At 37.0% G+C, this 17,803-nt stretch overlaps 1 protein-coding gene across 3 annotated transcripts in view; it reads left to right on the top strand.

Moving 5' to 3' along the window:
• Positions 1 to 17,803, top strand: part of LOC121497195 (mitochondrial intermediate peptidase) — a 175,600-nt gene that overhangs the window by 70,775 nt on the left and 87,022 nt on the right. For all 3 annotated transcript variants that reach the window (XM_041766485.1, XM_041766483.1, XM_041766484.1), the window contains exons 11-14: positions 324 to 477; positions 2,131 to 2,208; positions 2,847 to 3,051; positions 4,624 to 4,733. In XM_041766485.1, the coding sequence (XP_041622419.1) occupies positions 324 to 477; positions 2,131 to 2,208; positions 2,847 to 3,051; positions 4,624 to 4,733 (547 nt within the window). The remainder of the gene's footprint in view (positions 1 to 323; positions 478 to 2,130; positions 2,209 to 2,846; positions 3,052 to 4,623; positions 4,734 to 17,803) is intronic.

Here is a 17,803-nt window from a genome sequence, read left to right as displayed (position 1 = left end):
TAAATAGTAGTAGTCTGTCCACCTCTCTGCCTCCTGAAAAGAATGAAGTTTAGGGAATGGTATGTCTACCTAAATTACTCATTACTAATAGTACTCTTGCTTCTAAGAAGTACTACTTACTACTCTTACTACTAAGAATAATCAGACTGCCTTTCTTCTGAAAGTTCCTTGCAAGATAGAGAGATGTACTTTTTTGTTTTCAATTCTTTTTTTAGCAACCATGATCCTGAATTTTAAATGAAGAAGTTAAAGGAGTTAACTGGATTTACCTGAAGAAGCTGAAGTAAACAAAAATGCTATTAAACCTCTTCTCTTTCTTTTAGGTATAATATTGAACCCAGTTTATATTGCCCATTTTTCTCTCTTGGAGCATGCATGGAAGGCCTAAATATTTTGTTTACCAAACTATTAGGAATTACGTTATATGCAGAGCAGCCTGCAAAAGGAGAGGTATGGTGTGAAGATGTTCGCAAACTGGTAAGTATCCAGTTGGTGTAGAGTTACACCACATCATCTCTTGGGTTCAGTAATTGAGTTAACAGCAGTTTCATCTTCAAGTTAGCTCTACCCTGATGGAGTGTGTCTCACCTTATTTCTGTTTCATGAAAAATCCAGGTCACTGCTTCTGACTTAGGACACTGTTTAAAAAAACATTTTTCTCTAAAATCAGTTGTTGCCCTAAGTTGATAGAAACATATAATAGTGAATTCTCTGAAAAATTTTTTTCAGGACTTGATAAAAAGTTGAGTCTTTGTATGTGGACAAATTCTAGTTAAAGGGAAATTTGTCATTACTCTTCATATTCCTGCAGTGCTCAGTGTCCCTTTTGGTTAATTTCAGAGTCCTTTGTGTCTAACCTTTCCTTTTTTTTTTTTTTTAAACCCTCTTCCCATCTTGTGGAAGATGGAACTTATTTGCATAATATATTGATTTATATCCCATGTTCTGATGTGACTTAAAGCTTGATGTCCACCTTTCTCCTACTAGGGCCCACTTTATTTGAGATGTGAATGTTTATTTTTTCCTGGTAAGATTATGAGGGTTTATGGACTTGTTTGTGTATCACAAAGGCTCTGTGTAGTTGTTACGCTGTTTTACTTTCTGCCTATATGCGTACTACACTGTACTCTGTTCCAGTATTTCAAGAAAAGAAAGCTGTCTCATGGCCTTCTGGCTGTGTTCTGTGAGAGTGGAATAGGCGTGGTGGTAGAATTGAAAGGATAGAGTAGGAGCACACTTTATAACTGCACTAATTACCTGATTATCTGTGTACCTCACAAAGTGGTGGAGCCTGATAAAGTGCAGAGATACAATGAAAGAAAACTTGGCAAAAGTGAAAGGATGACAATGCAAGTAATGAAAATGTTGGTTCATTACAGGGTGTGAGCCCACCCAGCTTCCCCCAGTGTGGGGTGTAGGCCTCACTTGGACAGCAGTTATTTGCCAGTTTTATTCATTGCTAATATCCGAATGCCTTTATAAATTTCAAACACCTACTCGGTGCTTAAGAGGTATTTGTTGAATTAATGAATATATGCCTGTACGAAGTTGTAATGCACAAAGCTTAGGTTCTCTGTGGCAGATTGCTTGAGTTGTGACAAGAGAAAGGAGGCAAGCCAAAGGCTATCTGTTGAGATCTCCACAAGCCATTCGTCTTCTATAGGCCCAATTTGAGGGAAGGGCATAAATAAAATTACTTATCTTCAGCTGAAGCGAGAAGTAACCTTTTGTTGTATCTGAATTCAAGGTTCGCATTTTGAGGCATATGTCTACACTGTAAGATTTAGATCTAGAATGGTTTAGCTAGCGCCTCTTCCCAAGTGTCTGGGGAGGTTTCAATGTGAACAGTCTGAAGAGGTGTGTTTGGTCGTGGTTATCTTGGGGCACTAGCGTTTGGGATGAAGGGCTCAAACAAGGAGGGTTTCCTCTCCTGGGAAGAATCCCCAAATCAAAATCCTCTGAGAGGGGAAAATAGAATGTGTCTCTAGATAATGTGGGATGGAGAAAGTAATAAAATATCTCTACTTACAGCTATGGATGTTTTATATATAGATTCTTGTTAGTGATGTTTTTCTACTTTTAGAGTTTCTGGTGGCTTCATTCCCCATTAAACGTATTTTTTTTTTCCAGGCTGTGGTTCATGAATCTGAAGGATTGTTGGGGTACATTTACTGTGATTTCTTTCAGCGAGCAGACAAACCACATCAGGTGATGCTTTATGTGACTTTCTTTATGTGACTCAGTGTTTCCAAGGCTCAGTTTCAGTTTCTCCATCTGGATAATGAGAGAGCTGCCTTATGGGTTATTGTGAAGAATAAGTGATACAATGCATGTGAATCTCAGCCTGTTAGCAAAAGCTACTCCAAAATCCTTCCTTTGCTATGGTTCAGAGTTCGTCACTTCTGAGCAATGAAGATAATTAGGTATGAGAAGTGTCTCCCTGTTTATTGCCTGACACATAGAAGGGGTTCAGTAAGCATTAGTATCCCTACCCCCAGTGGTTCGGTGTCTGTGCCCTTCCCACTTGCTTGTGTACAGTTGAGTGTGTGGATCTAAGGTCTTTGATGACTGTGTTTCCAGCATCAGGTATAACATCTCCTCAATACATATTTTTGGAGTGAATGAATGAATGAATGAATGAATGAATCAACACAAGCTTAAGGTAAAAACTTAAAATTTTAACAAAATAAAAAATGTTAGGAAAAAGTACCTGTGACTAAATAGAAGAGTAGGACTAAGGTAAATTTGAACTGAGACATCTTGGTGCAATTTTATATTCATTAAAACTATTTTATTCTTCAGATTACCTAATACTTTCTTCTCTGTTTTTTTTCTGACCCTTCAAGGATTGCCATTTTACAATCCGTGGAGGCAGATTAAAGGAAGATGGAGACTATCAGCTCCCAGTCGTAGTTCTTATGCTGAATCTTCCCCATTCCTCAAGGAATTCACCAACTTTATTAACTCCTGGAATGATGGAAAATCTTTTCCATGAAATGGGACATGCCATGCATTCTATGCTGGGACGAACTCGTTACCAACACGTCACTGGTGAGCCATTAAGAGGGCGCTTCTGTTTAACAACCATCTTTTAAAAACATGTGTTTTATTTTAAATTGGGAAAAAAAAGCTCTTTATTTAGAAAATTTGATCATTTCATATTGTCAGGTGGTCGTTTCTTGCAGGTTGCCTCATCTCATCCTTCTACTTGTTATGCAACCTGTTCATCTTACATTTTTCTCCTTCTTCGCTAATAGTTCTGACTGAGGACTATCTCAGTTGTCTTCTGAATTTTCACTTTTACATTTTATCTTTTTTTTTATGGAATTGAAGTTTTTGGCTATGTCTGTGTGAATAAATTTGTGTTTCCTTAGTACCTAGAACAGAGTAAGTGAAAGAATGTTGCTGCTTTTTCTCCAGAATCAGTTAGAATACATATTAAATCATACTTAAAAAAAAAAAAAAGATACTTCCTGTGCTTTCCCCCTGTGTAATGTGGCATTCTTTCAGCTGGTATGTGACCATGTTTGATGATATTATATGTAGGCTTTCCTCTTAGTTGTTTCATCTCTAAGTCTTAAGCTCCCTATCCCAATTGGTCAGCTTTAGATCACCTGCTAAATTTCTGTCATTCAGTATTTATTAACTAACTTTGTATACCCAGTATTTGGGGGGAGAAGAAGATATTTGAAAAGACTGTAGATTAGCTGGACAGAATCATAAAATGTTACCAGAAAGTTCTTACAGGATTTTGCTTTAAGTCATTTTAAGTTTAAAATATTGTTTTTTGGCATTGAGGGTTGACTTTGTTACAAGAAGCAAACAACTGTTTTAAAAGGTACTTTTAAAACAAATGAAGGGTTGGATAAAGAAGAAGTGATGATATATTCTATGAAATAGTACTTAGCCATGAAGAGTGAGAACTTCCATTTGTAATGACATAGATGGAGCTAGAGGGTATTAAGCTAAGTGAAATAAGTGAGAGAAAGACAAATAGCAGATGATTTCACTTATTTGTGGAATCTAAAAAACAAATGAACAAACAGACAAAAAAACTAAACAGTCTTTAAAATACAGAGCACAAACTGGTGGTTGCCAGAAGGGAGGGCTTTGGAGGATGGGTGAAATAGGGGAAGGGGATTAAGAGGTATTCACTTGCAGTTATAAAAGAAATAAGTCATGGAGATGAAAAGTACAGCATAGAGCATAGAACAAGCAAACAAATAAATGAAGGATAAAAGCATTCTGTGGTAGAATTCAGTGAATTGATACAAATGGTTTATTAATTACAAGAATGTTTTAATTTGCGTCTTGTGTGTAGACCAGCAGAGCTGAGGTCGGATTTATTTGTAGAGAGTGAGGCGTTGCTTTATAAGGTGTTTTATCCAGCTGTGCAAATATTTTGTTTTACTTTTGATACACAGGGAAATATATGGGATTATAATAAACTTTTCTGCAAATATGTGCAATAATTTTATAGAAGCAAAATATTGATTTAATGAATTAAATCTTATAGTTCATCAGAAGTACAAATAAAAGTTTTTAAAGAGTACATAAAAAGTAAGATAAATATGTTGATTTGATTCATGCTAACCTTTTTTTTTTCTTTCCTCCCCATTTTAGGGACCAGGTGCCCTACTGACTTTGCTGAGGTTCCGTCTATTCTGATGGAGTACTTTGCAAATGACTATCGGGTGGTTACCCAGTTTGCCAGACACTACCAGACCGGGCAGGTAGGGCAGACATAAGCAAAGTGCTGTCCTCTGGGTGGTGGCGGTCAGCTTTCCCAGCCCATTGCATAATGTGGAGCCCCTCAGGACGGTCACCCTCTCTTGCAACCAGAATCCTTCTGCTGTGTTTTTATTGTACTTTTAGTTTTTTGCCAGCCAGTAGAGCTGCTCTGTCTTACATGCTAAGTCCTAGCTTATTTAGTCCTCACAACTCTGCCCTGAGGGAAGTGCTTCTTTCTGTTTTCTGGAGGGGGGAAACAACCTGATTCCAGACAATAGTCCTTCAAACCTGTCTCGCTTCAGAAAGCCATTGGTCTTTCCTCTTCATTTATGCCTTTGAGTATTTGTTTTCTTGGTTTAAATTTTTCCGTTGTTTTGTAAAACTGATGAGCAGTGCCCTCTTTTCCCATCATGCCTTGCACAGTAGGTCTAAAAATTCTTCAGCTTCAGAGTTTTGATTTCAATAGTTGGATTTAAAGTGGAACTTGAAAGATTTTAAAGTTTTATAAACTAGGAAGACAATGAGAAAGCTCTTATGGTGAGTTGGCCATAAACCTAACTATGGACATAGTGCCGTGTACTGTCCACCTGCTTTGTGAAATATCTTCTTCTCCTTCTCTGAGAACTCGGATTATATAATTACTGTTACATTAGTTGATGTTTCCTCCTTAGATTGGACCTCCTTGAGTGCAGCTGTGAAATTACAGTCATCTTTGGATCCTTAGCACTTAGAGTCCCATAGCACATAAGAAGCACTAAAAGAAATTATAAATGAAGGGATGAATGGAATCAGAAAAAAATCACCAAACCCACCTTTATGTCTGAGTCTTTTTCTAGTGCAATTTGGTCATTTCTAATTTGGGAGCTTGATTTCATCTGTTACTGTCAACAGGGGAGTTTCTGGCTAACTAATCTGACTGGGTCTTTGTCATAATTTAGCTCCATTATTAAGGTGACAGAATTGAGATATTGGTAATCAATGAGCTACCTGTCCATTAACCTGCAGAGAGAACCCAGCCAGTAACAGAAACACAAACCATCAAATAATAGCACATTCTGCTCATGGGGTTTACATTTTGGGGTTTGGGAATGATCCAAAAGACCTGATTAAGCCCTTCCTTTGATCCCCGGCCCCCCTGCACCTGCTGTAGGGTGCAGAGCCAGGGGGTGCCAGAAGAGGCTTCATGCAGGAAGTGCTGGAGTTGCTGGGTCTGGAAAAAATATGTAAAAGGGGCAATTTGCCAGTCGGCTCTCTCAGCCCCTTTCCATCTCATTAAAATCTATTTACTGAGAACACTAAGGACATACATAGGGAAGTAGTCAGGAAGTAGTTATTAAGTTTTTATTATGTACCAGGCACTGTTCTCAGCATCTGAGAAACATCCTGAGAAACAGCCAGGAGTAAGTGAGACAACATTCTGACATTCAAGGTCTTTAAATCTCAGCAGAACTAAGACAGAGCTAAAGACAAGGTCATTCCAGCCAGAAGGAAAAGCCTGTAAAGTCACAGAAAAATCTGAGACCATGACAAGATGCTGGTAGTGGCAAGAACAGAAGGAGGAAAAAGGAGAGACAGGAAAACACTGGAATGTTCTTGTTTCTAGGATTCACCCCCAATCCCTGCAGTCCTCTTGCCCCCACACACTTTTTAATCCCAGCTCATTTACTAGACCACCGTTTGTGACTTGACTGGTTTTTCTTGGCCATTGTTTACACTGGGCTTTGCTCTCACATTTCCTCTTGGGAGTTGTGTCTGGTCCTCTTGGCTCTCAACTCTGCCCCAGCCCATTTGTTCCTTAGCCTTTGGCAGACACTTCCCTGGGTTCTACCTGTGAACCCGTGTCCTTGCTCAGCCCTGAGCAGGGCTCAAGTGAAGACTTGCAAATATGTAGTGAAGCAATGGTGAGGGCCAGAATGAAGGCATTGGCTGTCCGGGGCCTGGAAGAGCAGAGTTCAAGAGCTCTTGGAGACTTAATTGGAAGAATTTGAGGATAGTTGGATACAGGGGTGAGAGAGGAGAATAAAAAATGGAGGCTACATAAAAAGAGAATTCTGGAAGAGGTCCAAGTTTGAGGAAGGAAGAGTTCTTTTTTTGGCCATATCCATGGGGCCATTAGTAATACAACTCTAAAATCCAGAATCCAATAGAAACTGCAATGTATGGAGGTAGTTGGCAATTAAAGTATGGCCTGTGAGAGAAAAGCAGGCACTTGAAGAAGCAGCATCACCAGGAAAGGAGCTGAGGAGCTTAGATTGCAAAGGGGATCTGAGAAGAACAAACATAGGTAAGAGGTTTGCCATGAGCCTCTCAGAGTAATACTTAAAGCAGAAAGTTAAATCTCGTGCTGAAATTCACCATGATTACTAAAATCAGTTTTAAAAATGTTATCTATTTACAAAATAGAACCATCAGAGGAGCAAAGAAAGGCAAGAGCCACTAATAATGTCATGTCCCCAAACAGGACTATTCTTATTTTATTATTGCATTCTTCTGTAAGAAGAGCCATTCTTGAACAAGATAGTTTCAAGATAACAACAGTAGGTCCAAAAATACACTTGAAACTGAAAGAAAATGGAAAGAAACAGTAAGCTTCTTTGAATTAATTCAAGTTTCAGATTCAGAAGACACATCCAGTGGGCTAAAGGGACTTGCAGACACAGTCTTTAAAGAATTTAAAATAATTTTGCGATTCATATGGAGAACAGAGAGTGCCAGGAGGCCAGAAACATGTAACTGCCTTGAGTTTCGCAAAGGGCTTGCCTCTTCTTGTCACTAATTAAGATACCAAGTGGCTAGATGATTTCATTTTAAGGGCAGTTTTAGCCTTAAGGACAAGGAGTTAATTCCCTAAAATCCAAGGCTTTGTAAATAAATGACATTAAAGCCCATAAGAAGAATAACAGGGTTGCATCTTTATGCTTCATTTCCTATTCTGCTACATATTAGGAAAGGATTTTTTTTTTTAACCATCATGTGGTATATTTCAGAGAACTCTCAGAGTAAGGATAATATATCAGTGACTTATTAACACCTACAAATATTTTATCTTAACTAGAGCATGGCATAGCCAATGAATTCCTTGTGGTTGAGGAATGAGAAGCATGCTTATCAGATTTGTAGGGGCCATACAGCTGTCAGAGATAACAAATGCCAGGGGTCCTCATTTGAGATTCAGAACTGTCTTGACAAGCTACAACATCAAAGTTGAAGCAGAATTTCTTGTCCATTAATCTTAAAATTAATAACACAAGTAGAGGAGTACAGACTTGGTAGCTGCTCATGTGAAAAGCGCTCAGGTTTTTGGACATAGTAGACAGAACTGAATCAACAGCCTGATGGAGTCTCCCCATTGATCTTCTAGCTCAGGCTACATTAGGGACTTGTACCATACAAGGAGCTGGAGATGACTGGCTCTCTTCTTGGTGCTTATTTCTTCCCACCTCAAGCCTAACCCTTTTCCCGTTGCTCCCAGTAAGCAGAAAATTATCTACAGGTAGGCCTCACACTTCTGGAAACGTGATCCTTATTCTCCCTTAAACATTATTTTAACTTCTTTTTAGTTGTACTAAAAATAATGTAAAAGTTACCATCAGAACCTTGTGTAAGTGTGCCCGTCAATGGTATGAAGTACCTTCTTATTTTTTGCTCCTATCCCCACCATCTGCCTCTAGAACTCTCTTCATCTTACAAACTGAAGTTTTGTCCTTGTTAAACAACTCCTTAGTTGTTCTCCCCCCGGCCCCTGGCAACCATCTTTCTACTTTCTGTCTCTAAATTTGACTATTCTAGGTACCTTGTATCAGTGGATTCCTGTAGTCTTTGTCCTTTTCTTTTCTTTTTTTTTCTTTGTCCTTTTTTTAACTTAGCATAATGTTTTTAAAGCTCATCATGTTGTAGCCTCTGACAGTTTCCTTCTCTTTAAAGACTGCATAGCATTCCACTATGGTATAGCACATTTTTTGTGTCTCTTCATCCACAATGGATACTTGGGTTGCTTCCACCTTTTGACTATTGTGAACATTGGTTTACAAATAGCTGCTTGAGTCTCTGTTTTCAGTTCCTTTGCATATATATCCAGAAGTGAGATTGCCCGATCATATAGAAAGTCTATTTTAAATATTTTGAGGAACCACTAGACAGTTCTCCACAGTGACTGCATCTTTTTTACATTCCTACTTTGTACACTGTTGAGCACAAGGTTCTAATTTCTCCACATCATCATCAACACGTTATTTTCTGATTTTTTTGATAGTAGTCATCCAAATGGATATGAAGTGGTGTCTCATTGTGGTTTTGATTTTCATTTGCCTGATGACTAGTAATATGAAACATCTTTTTATGTACTTTTTGACCATTTGTATATCTTCAAAGAAATGTCAGTTCAAGTCTTTATTATTATATTATAATTAGATTATCTCTTTTTATAGTTATGGGATTGTAGGAGTTCTTTATGTATTCTTACTGTTAATCCCTTATCAGATATATGATTTGCAAGTATTTTCTCCCATTCTATGGGTTGCCTTTTCAGGATGTTGATTGTGTCCTTCGATGCACAGTTTTTAATTTTGATATAGTCCAGTTAATCTATTTTTCTTTTCTTTTGTTGGCTGTGCTTTTGGTGTCATATCCATGAAATCATTGCCAGATCTGATGTTATGAAGTTTTTCCCCTGTTTTTTTCTAAGACTTTTATAGTTTTAAGTCTTATGTTTAGGTCTTCGATTGATTTTGAGTTAATTTTAGCAGATGATGCAACTTATTTTTCTTATTTTAGTAATTCTGAAACTGATATCTCTTGTTAACTATCTATTTATTTAATGGTGTAAGCGTGCCCCCACCCTATGTATTATAATGTGCCCCAGGTACATTTTTTTAATACAATTATTACATTCCTGGATTCAAGAAAATAAGATAGTCGTAGCCCCTACACCAAAGTTAAAAACACTAAGCACTTTAATACAATTATTACATTCCTGGATTCAAGAAAATAAGATAGTCGTAGCCCCTACACCAAAGTTAAAAACACTAACACTATGGTGTAGTTTAAAAGCCTGACCCTTGACTCTCATCCCTGTATCCATCCCCATGAGGAAGGTAGGCTGTCCCTGATTCTCAGATTATTTGGAGTATCCAGAGTTTTTCTCATTGTTATTACACAGGCAGGGATAAAGATCAAATATATATTTCTTATATCACAATATCACACCACCCTATTTCCCTTCAGCAGTGTCTGCCTCTGTCCCCTTTGTCCATAGTTTGCAACCAGTAATATCTAAGCCCCCCTACTCCCCAGCAACTCTCCCCCCACATTTGCATTGTTCCCATCTTTTCCCACAATACTCTTTCTGCATATTGTATGGAGCAGGTGGCAAACCCCAGTGTATTTCAGTGTGTACTCAAGTATTTGGGATGCCATGTTCTGCAGTGACATTGGTGAGTTAGAAAATATTCTGAAGAGTAGCCTGCTACATTAGTATAAAATTAGAAACCATCTCACATTGGGAATGATGTAAGACTAGAAAAAAGAAACTGCAATGTGTTGTATAGTATCTGAAGGATGCCATGTAAGAGTAAAAAGGTAATTGTTCTATGTCATTCCAGAGTAAAAACCAATGGTACTGGTAATAGTGGATGGGGGTTATAATGAAGCTGATTTCAATTCAGTAGATTCTTCTCATGAGTGATTAGAAAGAAAGTGCCTCTGAAAGTAATAAACTTTTAATTTAGTATTTAATGTTGAAAAATAACTTCTATAAAATGAACAGGTGTGAACTTAAACCCAACTTAAATTACTATATGCTCCTCTCTGAAAGAAAGGACAACCCTGAATTCTTATTAATTTTTGTTTAAAAATTGTTTTTTGCCACATGAGTTATTGATTCATAAGCAACATGGTATTTAGTTTTGTTTTTGAGCTGTACAAAAGTAATATTATACTGTTTATAATCAATGTGTGCTTTTCCCAGTTATATGCCTAAAGCTTATCAGGGGTGCATGTAACTGCGATCTGTCTACTTTCAATTCAGTATAACTTTCCATAGTTTGTTAAGTCATTCTCCTGTCATCGGTCACAAGGATTCTTCCAGGTTCTTGCTAGTTCACCCAATTCTGCTGCGAGCATTTTTATACTTTTTGTATTCATGTGAAAGACTGGAATTGCTGGATTTGTAGGGGATGTGTGATTTTAAGTTTATGTGATAACGCCAAATTACCTTTCAAACTATTTGTATTTATTTGCCTTCCTCTTAGCAAGGGTTCCCCTCACACCACATCCTCACTAGCATCTGATATTGTCAGAGTGACAATATCAAAGTGGATTTGTCAGCTTTATAGTTAAGAAATACAATGCTATTGTGGCCTTTACTGGTAAGCAGCATTCCCTGGCTACTTTTAAAGTTGAATAGCTTTTTATGTTTTTATTGTCTGTTTTTGTTTTCTTTCAATGTCTGTCTTATGTGCATTTTTCTATGCGGTGATTTACTTTATTCTTTTTTTTTTTTTTTTTTTTTAAGATTTTATTTGTTTATTCATGAGAGACACAGAGAGAGAGAAAGAGAGAGGCAGAGACACAGGCAGAGGGAGAAGCAGTCTCCATGCAGGGAGCCTGACGTGGGACTCGATCCCGGGTCTCCAGGATCAGGCCCTGGGCTGAAGGTGGTACTAAATCGCTGAGCTACCGGGGCTGCCCGATTTACTTTATTCTTATTGATCTCTCCTCCTTCTTGCTATGTTAGAACAGTAACCCTGTGGTAGGCATATGTCTCCTCTCAGTTTGTGGCTTGTCTTTTCACTTTCTCTGTGGTATCTTTTGATGGATTTAATTCCTGCATTTTAACATTGTTGAATTGAGCAATCTTTTCTTTATAGTTAGTGCTTCTTAGATCTTATTTGAGACATTTGTTTCCTTAAAAGCCATAAAGATATTCTTTTGTTTTCTTCTGAACATTTTAATGCTTTTTCTTGATTTTTCCCGTCTCTGTAATCCAGTTGGAAATTCTCTATGTGTTTAGTACAGGGTAGAATCCAGTTTCCTTTCTGGTCAATGGATAGCCCTGTCCTAGCACTGTTACTCATTCTCTGGTGACCCATCATGAAGCACGTACCCACTATATGCAATAAGCTGTTTATGGGATTTTTCTTTTATTTCACTGTTTACATTTTTTGCCCTGATACTAGTACCATTCTGTCTTTATTATGGCAGCTTCATCAAGTCTTCCTCCATTTGTTTTTCAGAAATTTCTTGTCTATTCTTGAATTTTTGTATTCATTCATATACATTCAGAACTAACTGACCTATTTAAAAAAAACAAAAACAAACAGAAGAGTTTGGCTAGGATTATTAAATCAGTAGATCAATTTGGAGAGAACTGATATCACTCCATATTGATCTTCCGATACATGACTGGTATACTTCTTCATTTCTTAGGTGTTTTTTGTTTTGTTTTGTTTTTTAAAGATTTATTTATTCATGAGAGACAGAGACAGAAGCAGAGACATAGGCAGAGGGAGAAGCAGGCTCCCTGCAGGAAGCCCATGCAGGACTTGATCTTAGATCCCAGGATCACACCCTGAGCTGAAGGCAGACGCTCAACCTCTGAGCCACCCAGGTGTCCCCATTTCTTAGTTTTAAATTTTTTTCCTAAGGCTCAACTTTTGCTATACTTAATCTTAGATGCCCTACTTTTTTGAAGCTATTATAAATAATATATTTTTTAAAATTATGTTTTCTTTTTTTTTTTTTTTAAGATTTTATTCAATTATTCATGAGAGACACACACACACACAGAGGCAGAGACATAGGAAAAGGGAGAAAGGAGGGCTGCCTGCAGGGAGCCTAATGTGGGACTTGATTCCAGGACTCCAGGATCATGCCCTGAGTGGAAGGCACCCCCCCCAACCACTGAGCCACACAGGCATCCCTGAATTATATTTTCTAATTGTTACTATTGTTTAAAGGAGCTATTGGGCAGCCTAGGTGGCTCAGCAGTTTAGTGCTGCCTTCAGCCCAGGGCGTGATCCTGGAGACCTGGGATCAAGTCCCATGCTTCTCCCCCTGCCTGTGTCTCTGCCTCTCTCTCTCTCTCCGTGTCTCTCATGAATAAATTTAAAAAAACCTTTTTTTTTTTAAAGTAAAAAAACAAAGGAGCTATTTATCCTTTTTTGTATATAGATTTTATTTCCACTTTGCTAAACTTTCTTTTTATTTTGGGTAACTTACCTATAGAATTTGTAACCTTTTTAGCCAGTTAACTTTTGCTGCAAAAATGACAATTTTATTTTTTGTTTTCAACTCCTATCTCTTTTTATTTCTCTTTCTTGCCTTATTTGACTTACCAGAACCTCCAGAACAGTGTTGAATAGATGCTGTAATATGGTCATTATTTGCCTTTATCCTGATTTCTAAAAGAAATGTTTTCAGTGTCTTATCATAAAGAAAGATATTTGTAGCACTTGACGGGATGAGCACTGGGTGTTATTCTGTATGTTGGCAAATTGAACACCAATAAAAAATAAATTTATTATTAAAAAAAAAAGATATTTGTTGTAGATTTGGTGGAGATCTCAGGAAAAGGAAATTCTTTCCTATTTCTAGTTACTTTTTTTTTTTTGATCATTAGTGGGTATTGCATTTTAAAAAATTATTTAAATTCAGTTAACATATTATTGGTTTCAGAAGTAGAGGTTAGTGTATTTTAACAGATTTTGTGTGTGTGCATCTTTTCAGATAATTGGGTTGTTTTTTTCCTTCAGTCTCTTAATGTAGTGAACATTGCTGTTAAATGTTAAACCATTTTTGCATTGCAGGATTAGATAGGCTTGGTCCTAACTTATTTTTAACACAGCGCTGGCTTCGGTTTGCTAATGTTTTCATACAGAAGATTTTTCATCTGTATTTATGAGAGACTGGCTTATGATTTTTCGTTATCCTCTTGTTCTTTGCTTTGTTAATATTAAGAATATACCATTTCTTAAAATGAGCTTCCAAATGTTCCTTTTTTTCCCTTCTGTTCTTTAAAAGTGGTTTATACAATTGTATTAATCTGTTTCTTGAAACTTTGTCAGAATTCATCTCTAAAACCATTCAGGACCTATTATTTTCTCTGTGGGAAGATTTTTTTTTAAAAGACTGATTCCTTAATAGTCCCAGTAGTCTTTGGGTCTTCTTTTCTTTTAAGTAAGCTTTGCAAAGTTGTAATTTTCTAGAAATTTACCCATTTAATCCAAGTTTTCAAGTTTATTGGCATAAAGTTATTTATATCATTCTTTTTTATCCTTCAAATCCTGCTAAACGTGTAGTTATATCCTTTTCATTTCTAATACCGTTCTCTTATTTTTTCTCTATTAATCCTGGCAGAAGTTTGTCTGTCTTTTTAATGTTTCCAAAGAACTAATGCATATTTTGTTTATCCTCTTTGTTTGTTTTAGTTCACTTATTATTCTTCTTTCCTTCCTCTTTCTTTGTTTGTATCCCTCAATTAAGGTGGGCACTGAACTAATTCAATTTCAATATAATCTAACATGTCTGTTCACATTTTAATGCTATAATTTTAAATTGTGCTGATACAGCGCTTTAGCTGCATGCCATGCTTTTAATATAAAATCTTTCTAATGTTGCTAATTGCATTGTAATTTCCCCTTTGATCCACAAGTTGTTAGAAATATAGTTTAAAAGTTTTAAACCTGGGATCCCTGGGTGGCGCAGCGGTTTGGCGCCTGCCTTTGGCCCAGGGCGCGATCCTGGAGACCCGGGATCAAATCCCACATCGGGCTCCCGGTGCATGGAGCCTGCTTCTCCCTCTGCCTGTGTCTCTGCCTCTCTCTCTCTCTCTCTCTCTCTCTCTGTGACTATCATAAATAAATAAAAAAAATTAAAAAAAATTTTTTTTTAAGTTTTAAACCTTTGCTTATCTTTTTCTTATTTATATTTAATTAGTATACCTATTACTGATTCTTTGTGGGTTGTTGATATTTTATACCTTAGTATGTCCTCAGTTTTTTGGGAATGATTTGTTTGTGCCTGAGTACATTGTGTATTTTCTGATTGTTGGGTCTGGGGTTACATATAAGTCTGTTGTTAAGACAATCTTTTCATTGTGTTGTTTAGGTTTTTGATATGTAACTACTTTTTTTGAACTAGCAAAAATTGAGAGGTGGAAATCTTCCAGGATGATGGATAATACTTTCACCTTAGTTTTACCTATCTTTTTCTTTTTTTTTTTTTTTGAAGTTAGGACTTTATTTATTTAGAGCAGTTTTAGGTTCACAGCAACACTGGGAAGATGGTACAGAGATTTCCCATATACTCCCTGCCATCCCCCCACAGGTAGAGCTTCCCCCCATTATATTCCTCCAGCAGAGTTGTATGTGTTTGTTATAGTTGGTGAACCTACACTGACACATAATCCTCCAAGTCCATAGTTTATATTAGGGTTCACTCTTGGCGTTGTACATCCTGTGAATTTGGACAAATGCCATCATGGCATCATACCCAGTATTTTCACTGCCTTATAAAATTTTCTTTCTTTATTCCATGTATTTTGAGTATATTTTATTAGATGCATAAATATACAGAATTGTTAAATTTTCCTGATGAACTATTCCTTTCTTCCTCATGTGTTGTCCTCTTAATCTTCATAATGCTTCACCTGAAAGTTTTTTTTCTGATAGTCTTGCAACCCTAACTAGGTCACTAATCATTAAATAGAGTCGTATGCAGGACGCCTAGTTGGCTCACTCAGTAGAGCATGCGACTCTTGATCTCGGGGTGTGAGTATAGAGATTACTTAAAAATAAAACTTTAAAGAAGGAAAAATACTGGGGTGCCTGGGTGGCTCAGTTGGTTGAGCATCTGGCTTCCACTCAAGTCATAATCTTGGGGTCCTGGAACTGAGCCCTACATCAGGCTCCCCTCTCACTGGGGAGTCTGCTTCTCCCTCTTCTTCTGCCCCTTCCCCTGCTCGTGCATTCGCTCTATCTCTCTCAAATGAATAAATAACATCTTAAAGAATATATATAATCATTTGATTTTTGAGAGAATCTACAGCTTTTGTACAATTTTGTGCATTGGCCACCACTAAAATTTGTTGCTCTAGGTAACTTTCTCACAAAATATTTATCAAATAATAGGAATGAACATTTATTATTTTATATGTTTATCGTATTTAATCCTATCTAACCATGAAGTAGGTACATGGTTATCCACACTTTATAGAAACTGATTTAGGTTAATTTGCCCAAAGATCACACGATAGTAACATGGGGGTTGGTCTCTTAGTTTCTATTTGTGATGTTAGTAGACCTCTTAGTTTCACATCAGAACTTTCTTAAATTTCTGTCAGTTGCTAAAATCAATATTATAACATATGGGTGTTTTCTCTTTTCCAGTTTTTAGTGTGGTAGGAAATGGCTTATACTTCTTTTACAGTATGTCTTGGAAAATCAAAGACCTCTTTCCATTTTGTTATTTTTAGAACAGTAGAATTCTAGTGCTTTCATTTTAGAATGTTCTGTGCTGCGTCATTGTTAGATTTAGTTCGTGAAAGTCAGCCCAAGGGTAAAATTGCTTAAGATCTATTTCCAAGGAGACAGATAGGCTTGTAATAAATCTTCTGTCATTCTCTCTCAGGAGATATGAACAAGGATTGAAGGTAAAAATCATAGCGCCACTGGAACTAGATTAGTTTTGGCAGGTTTAAGTTGTTTTGAAACTTATTTTCAGCTTTCATGCTTCTCAATTATGTCTAGACAAGAACAGTGAGCTGGGAGGCGGAGGCGGGTCTGAGCTTGGTCTTCCACCACACACACTTGACCTCTGATGAGTCCCTGAACTTGTCTGAGGCTTCTCTGCTTTTCTTTATTTTTTAATATCTTTTTAAAAAAATTTTATTTATTTATTTGAGAGAGAGCATGAGCAGGGGGAAGGGGCAGAGGGAGAGGAGAAGCAGACTCCCTGTTGAGCAGGGAGCCCCAATGTGGGACTCGATCCCAGAACCAGGCAGATGCCTAACTGACTGAGCCACTCAGGTGCCCCAGCTTTTTTGTATAAAATAAAAATGCAAATTTAGAAGTTAAAAATTAATACCCCCATACTTACCTCAAAAACTAGTTTTTGAGTCAAATTTTGTAATATATGTAAAGTGTGAACACGGTATTGGAGTTTTTTTAAAGAATAAAATGGAAGTTAGAACTCTATCACACATTAAAATATTTAACTGAACCCTGTAAAAGTCAAAGTACTTCTGTCTATTTCTCTGAACCATCAGTGAGTCTGTGATAACATATAAGCATTTCTAAAGATTCCTTTTTCTCATTTCATCTTAGTTTGTCAGAAGCAACACTACGAGTCATGGAAGCTAAAAGCAATGTTATTTCCTGTGGATTTAGATCTGAGATTTTTGTCTCTTTGGGAGTAGGCAGCTTTTTCATTATATTGATTATGTGCCATCTGGATTATAGGATAATAGCAAAACAGACTAGTTGATACATGCTGAGTCCAGTTGTTTTCCCGTTATAGGCACGTGTGGAGATTTAGTGCTTGGGGTGGTATGGGATCAAGCTGCAAAATTGAGGCTGCCGACTCATACCCTGGACAGCTTTGATGCTCGGCTTTCTGCCTCTGAAGGCTTTTCTTGTTCTGGATGACCATGTCTCAACAAGTTTATGTCATTAGATCCAACATGTTCCTAAAGGATATCAGTGCTAGGAGTTATTTGCTTTGGGAAGAGCTGAATTTATTACCATAACAAGGGTTTGTACCAGAGAATGTCTTCACTTCTAATATTTATGCAGCTTTTACCATAATGCATTTTCTAAATGGTCATAAATAAAACAAGCTATTTTATCACAGTGACTTGGCTCTAGAAAAGTCTGATGCCAAAACTTTTAACAAGACATTATTTAAATTAGACTGGTGAGATTGTGAAGTGATAGAAAATGTCTGGAAAACATATGAGGTTATATGCTTACAAGTTGAGCTCATGAGGAAACATTCAGAGAATTCAGGTAATGCTGAGTTCGTTAAAATATTTGCATTTTTTGATGATATTCTGAAACCTTCCAAAAATGATGTGCTG

This window comes from Vulpes lagopus, chromosome 8, assembly GCF_018345385.1.
Source record: "Vulpes lagopus strain Blue_001 chromosome 8, ASM1834538v1, whole genome shotgun sequence".
In the NCBI taxonomy this organism is placed as follows: domain Eukaryota; kingdom Metazoa; phylum Chordata; class Mammalia; order Carnivora; family Canidae; genus Vulpes; species Vulpes lagopus.
The sequence above is the reverse complement of the archived record's forward strand: the minus strand, read 5'-3'. Positions and strand labels throughout refer to the sequence as shown.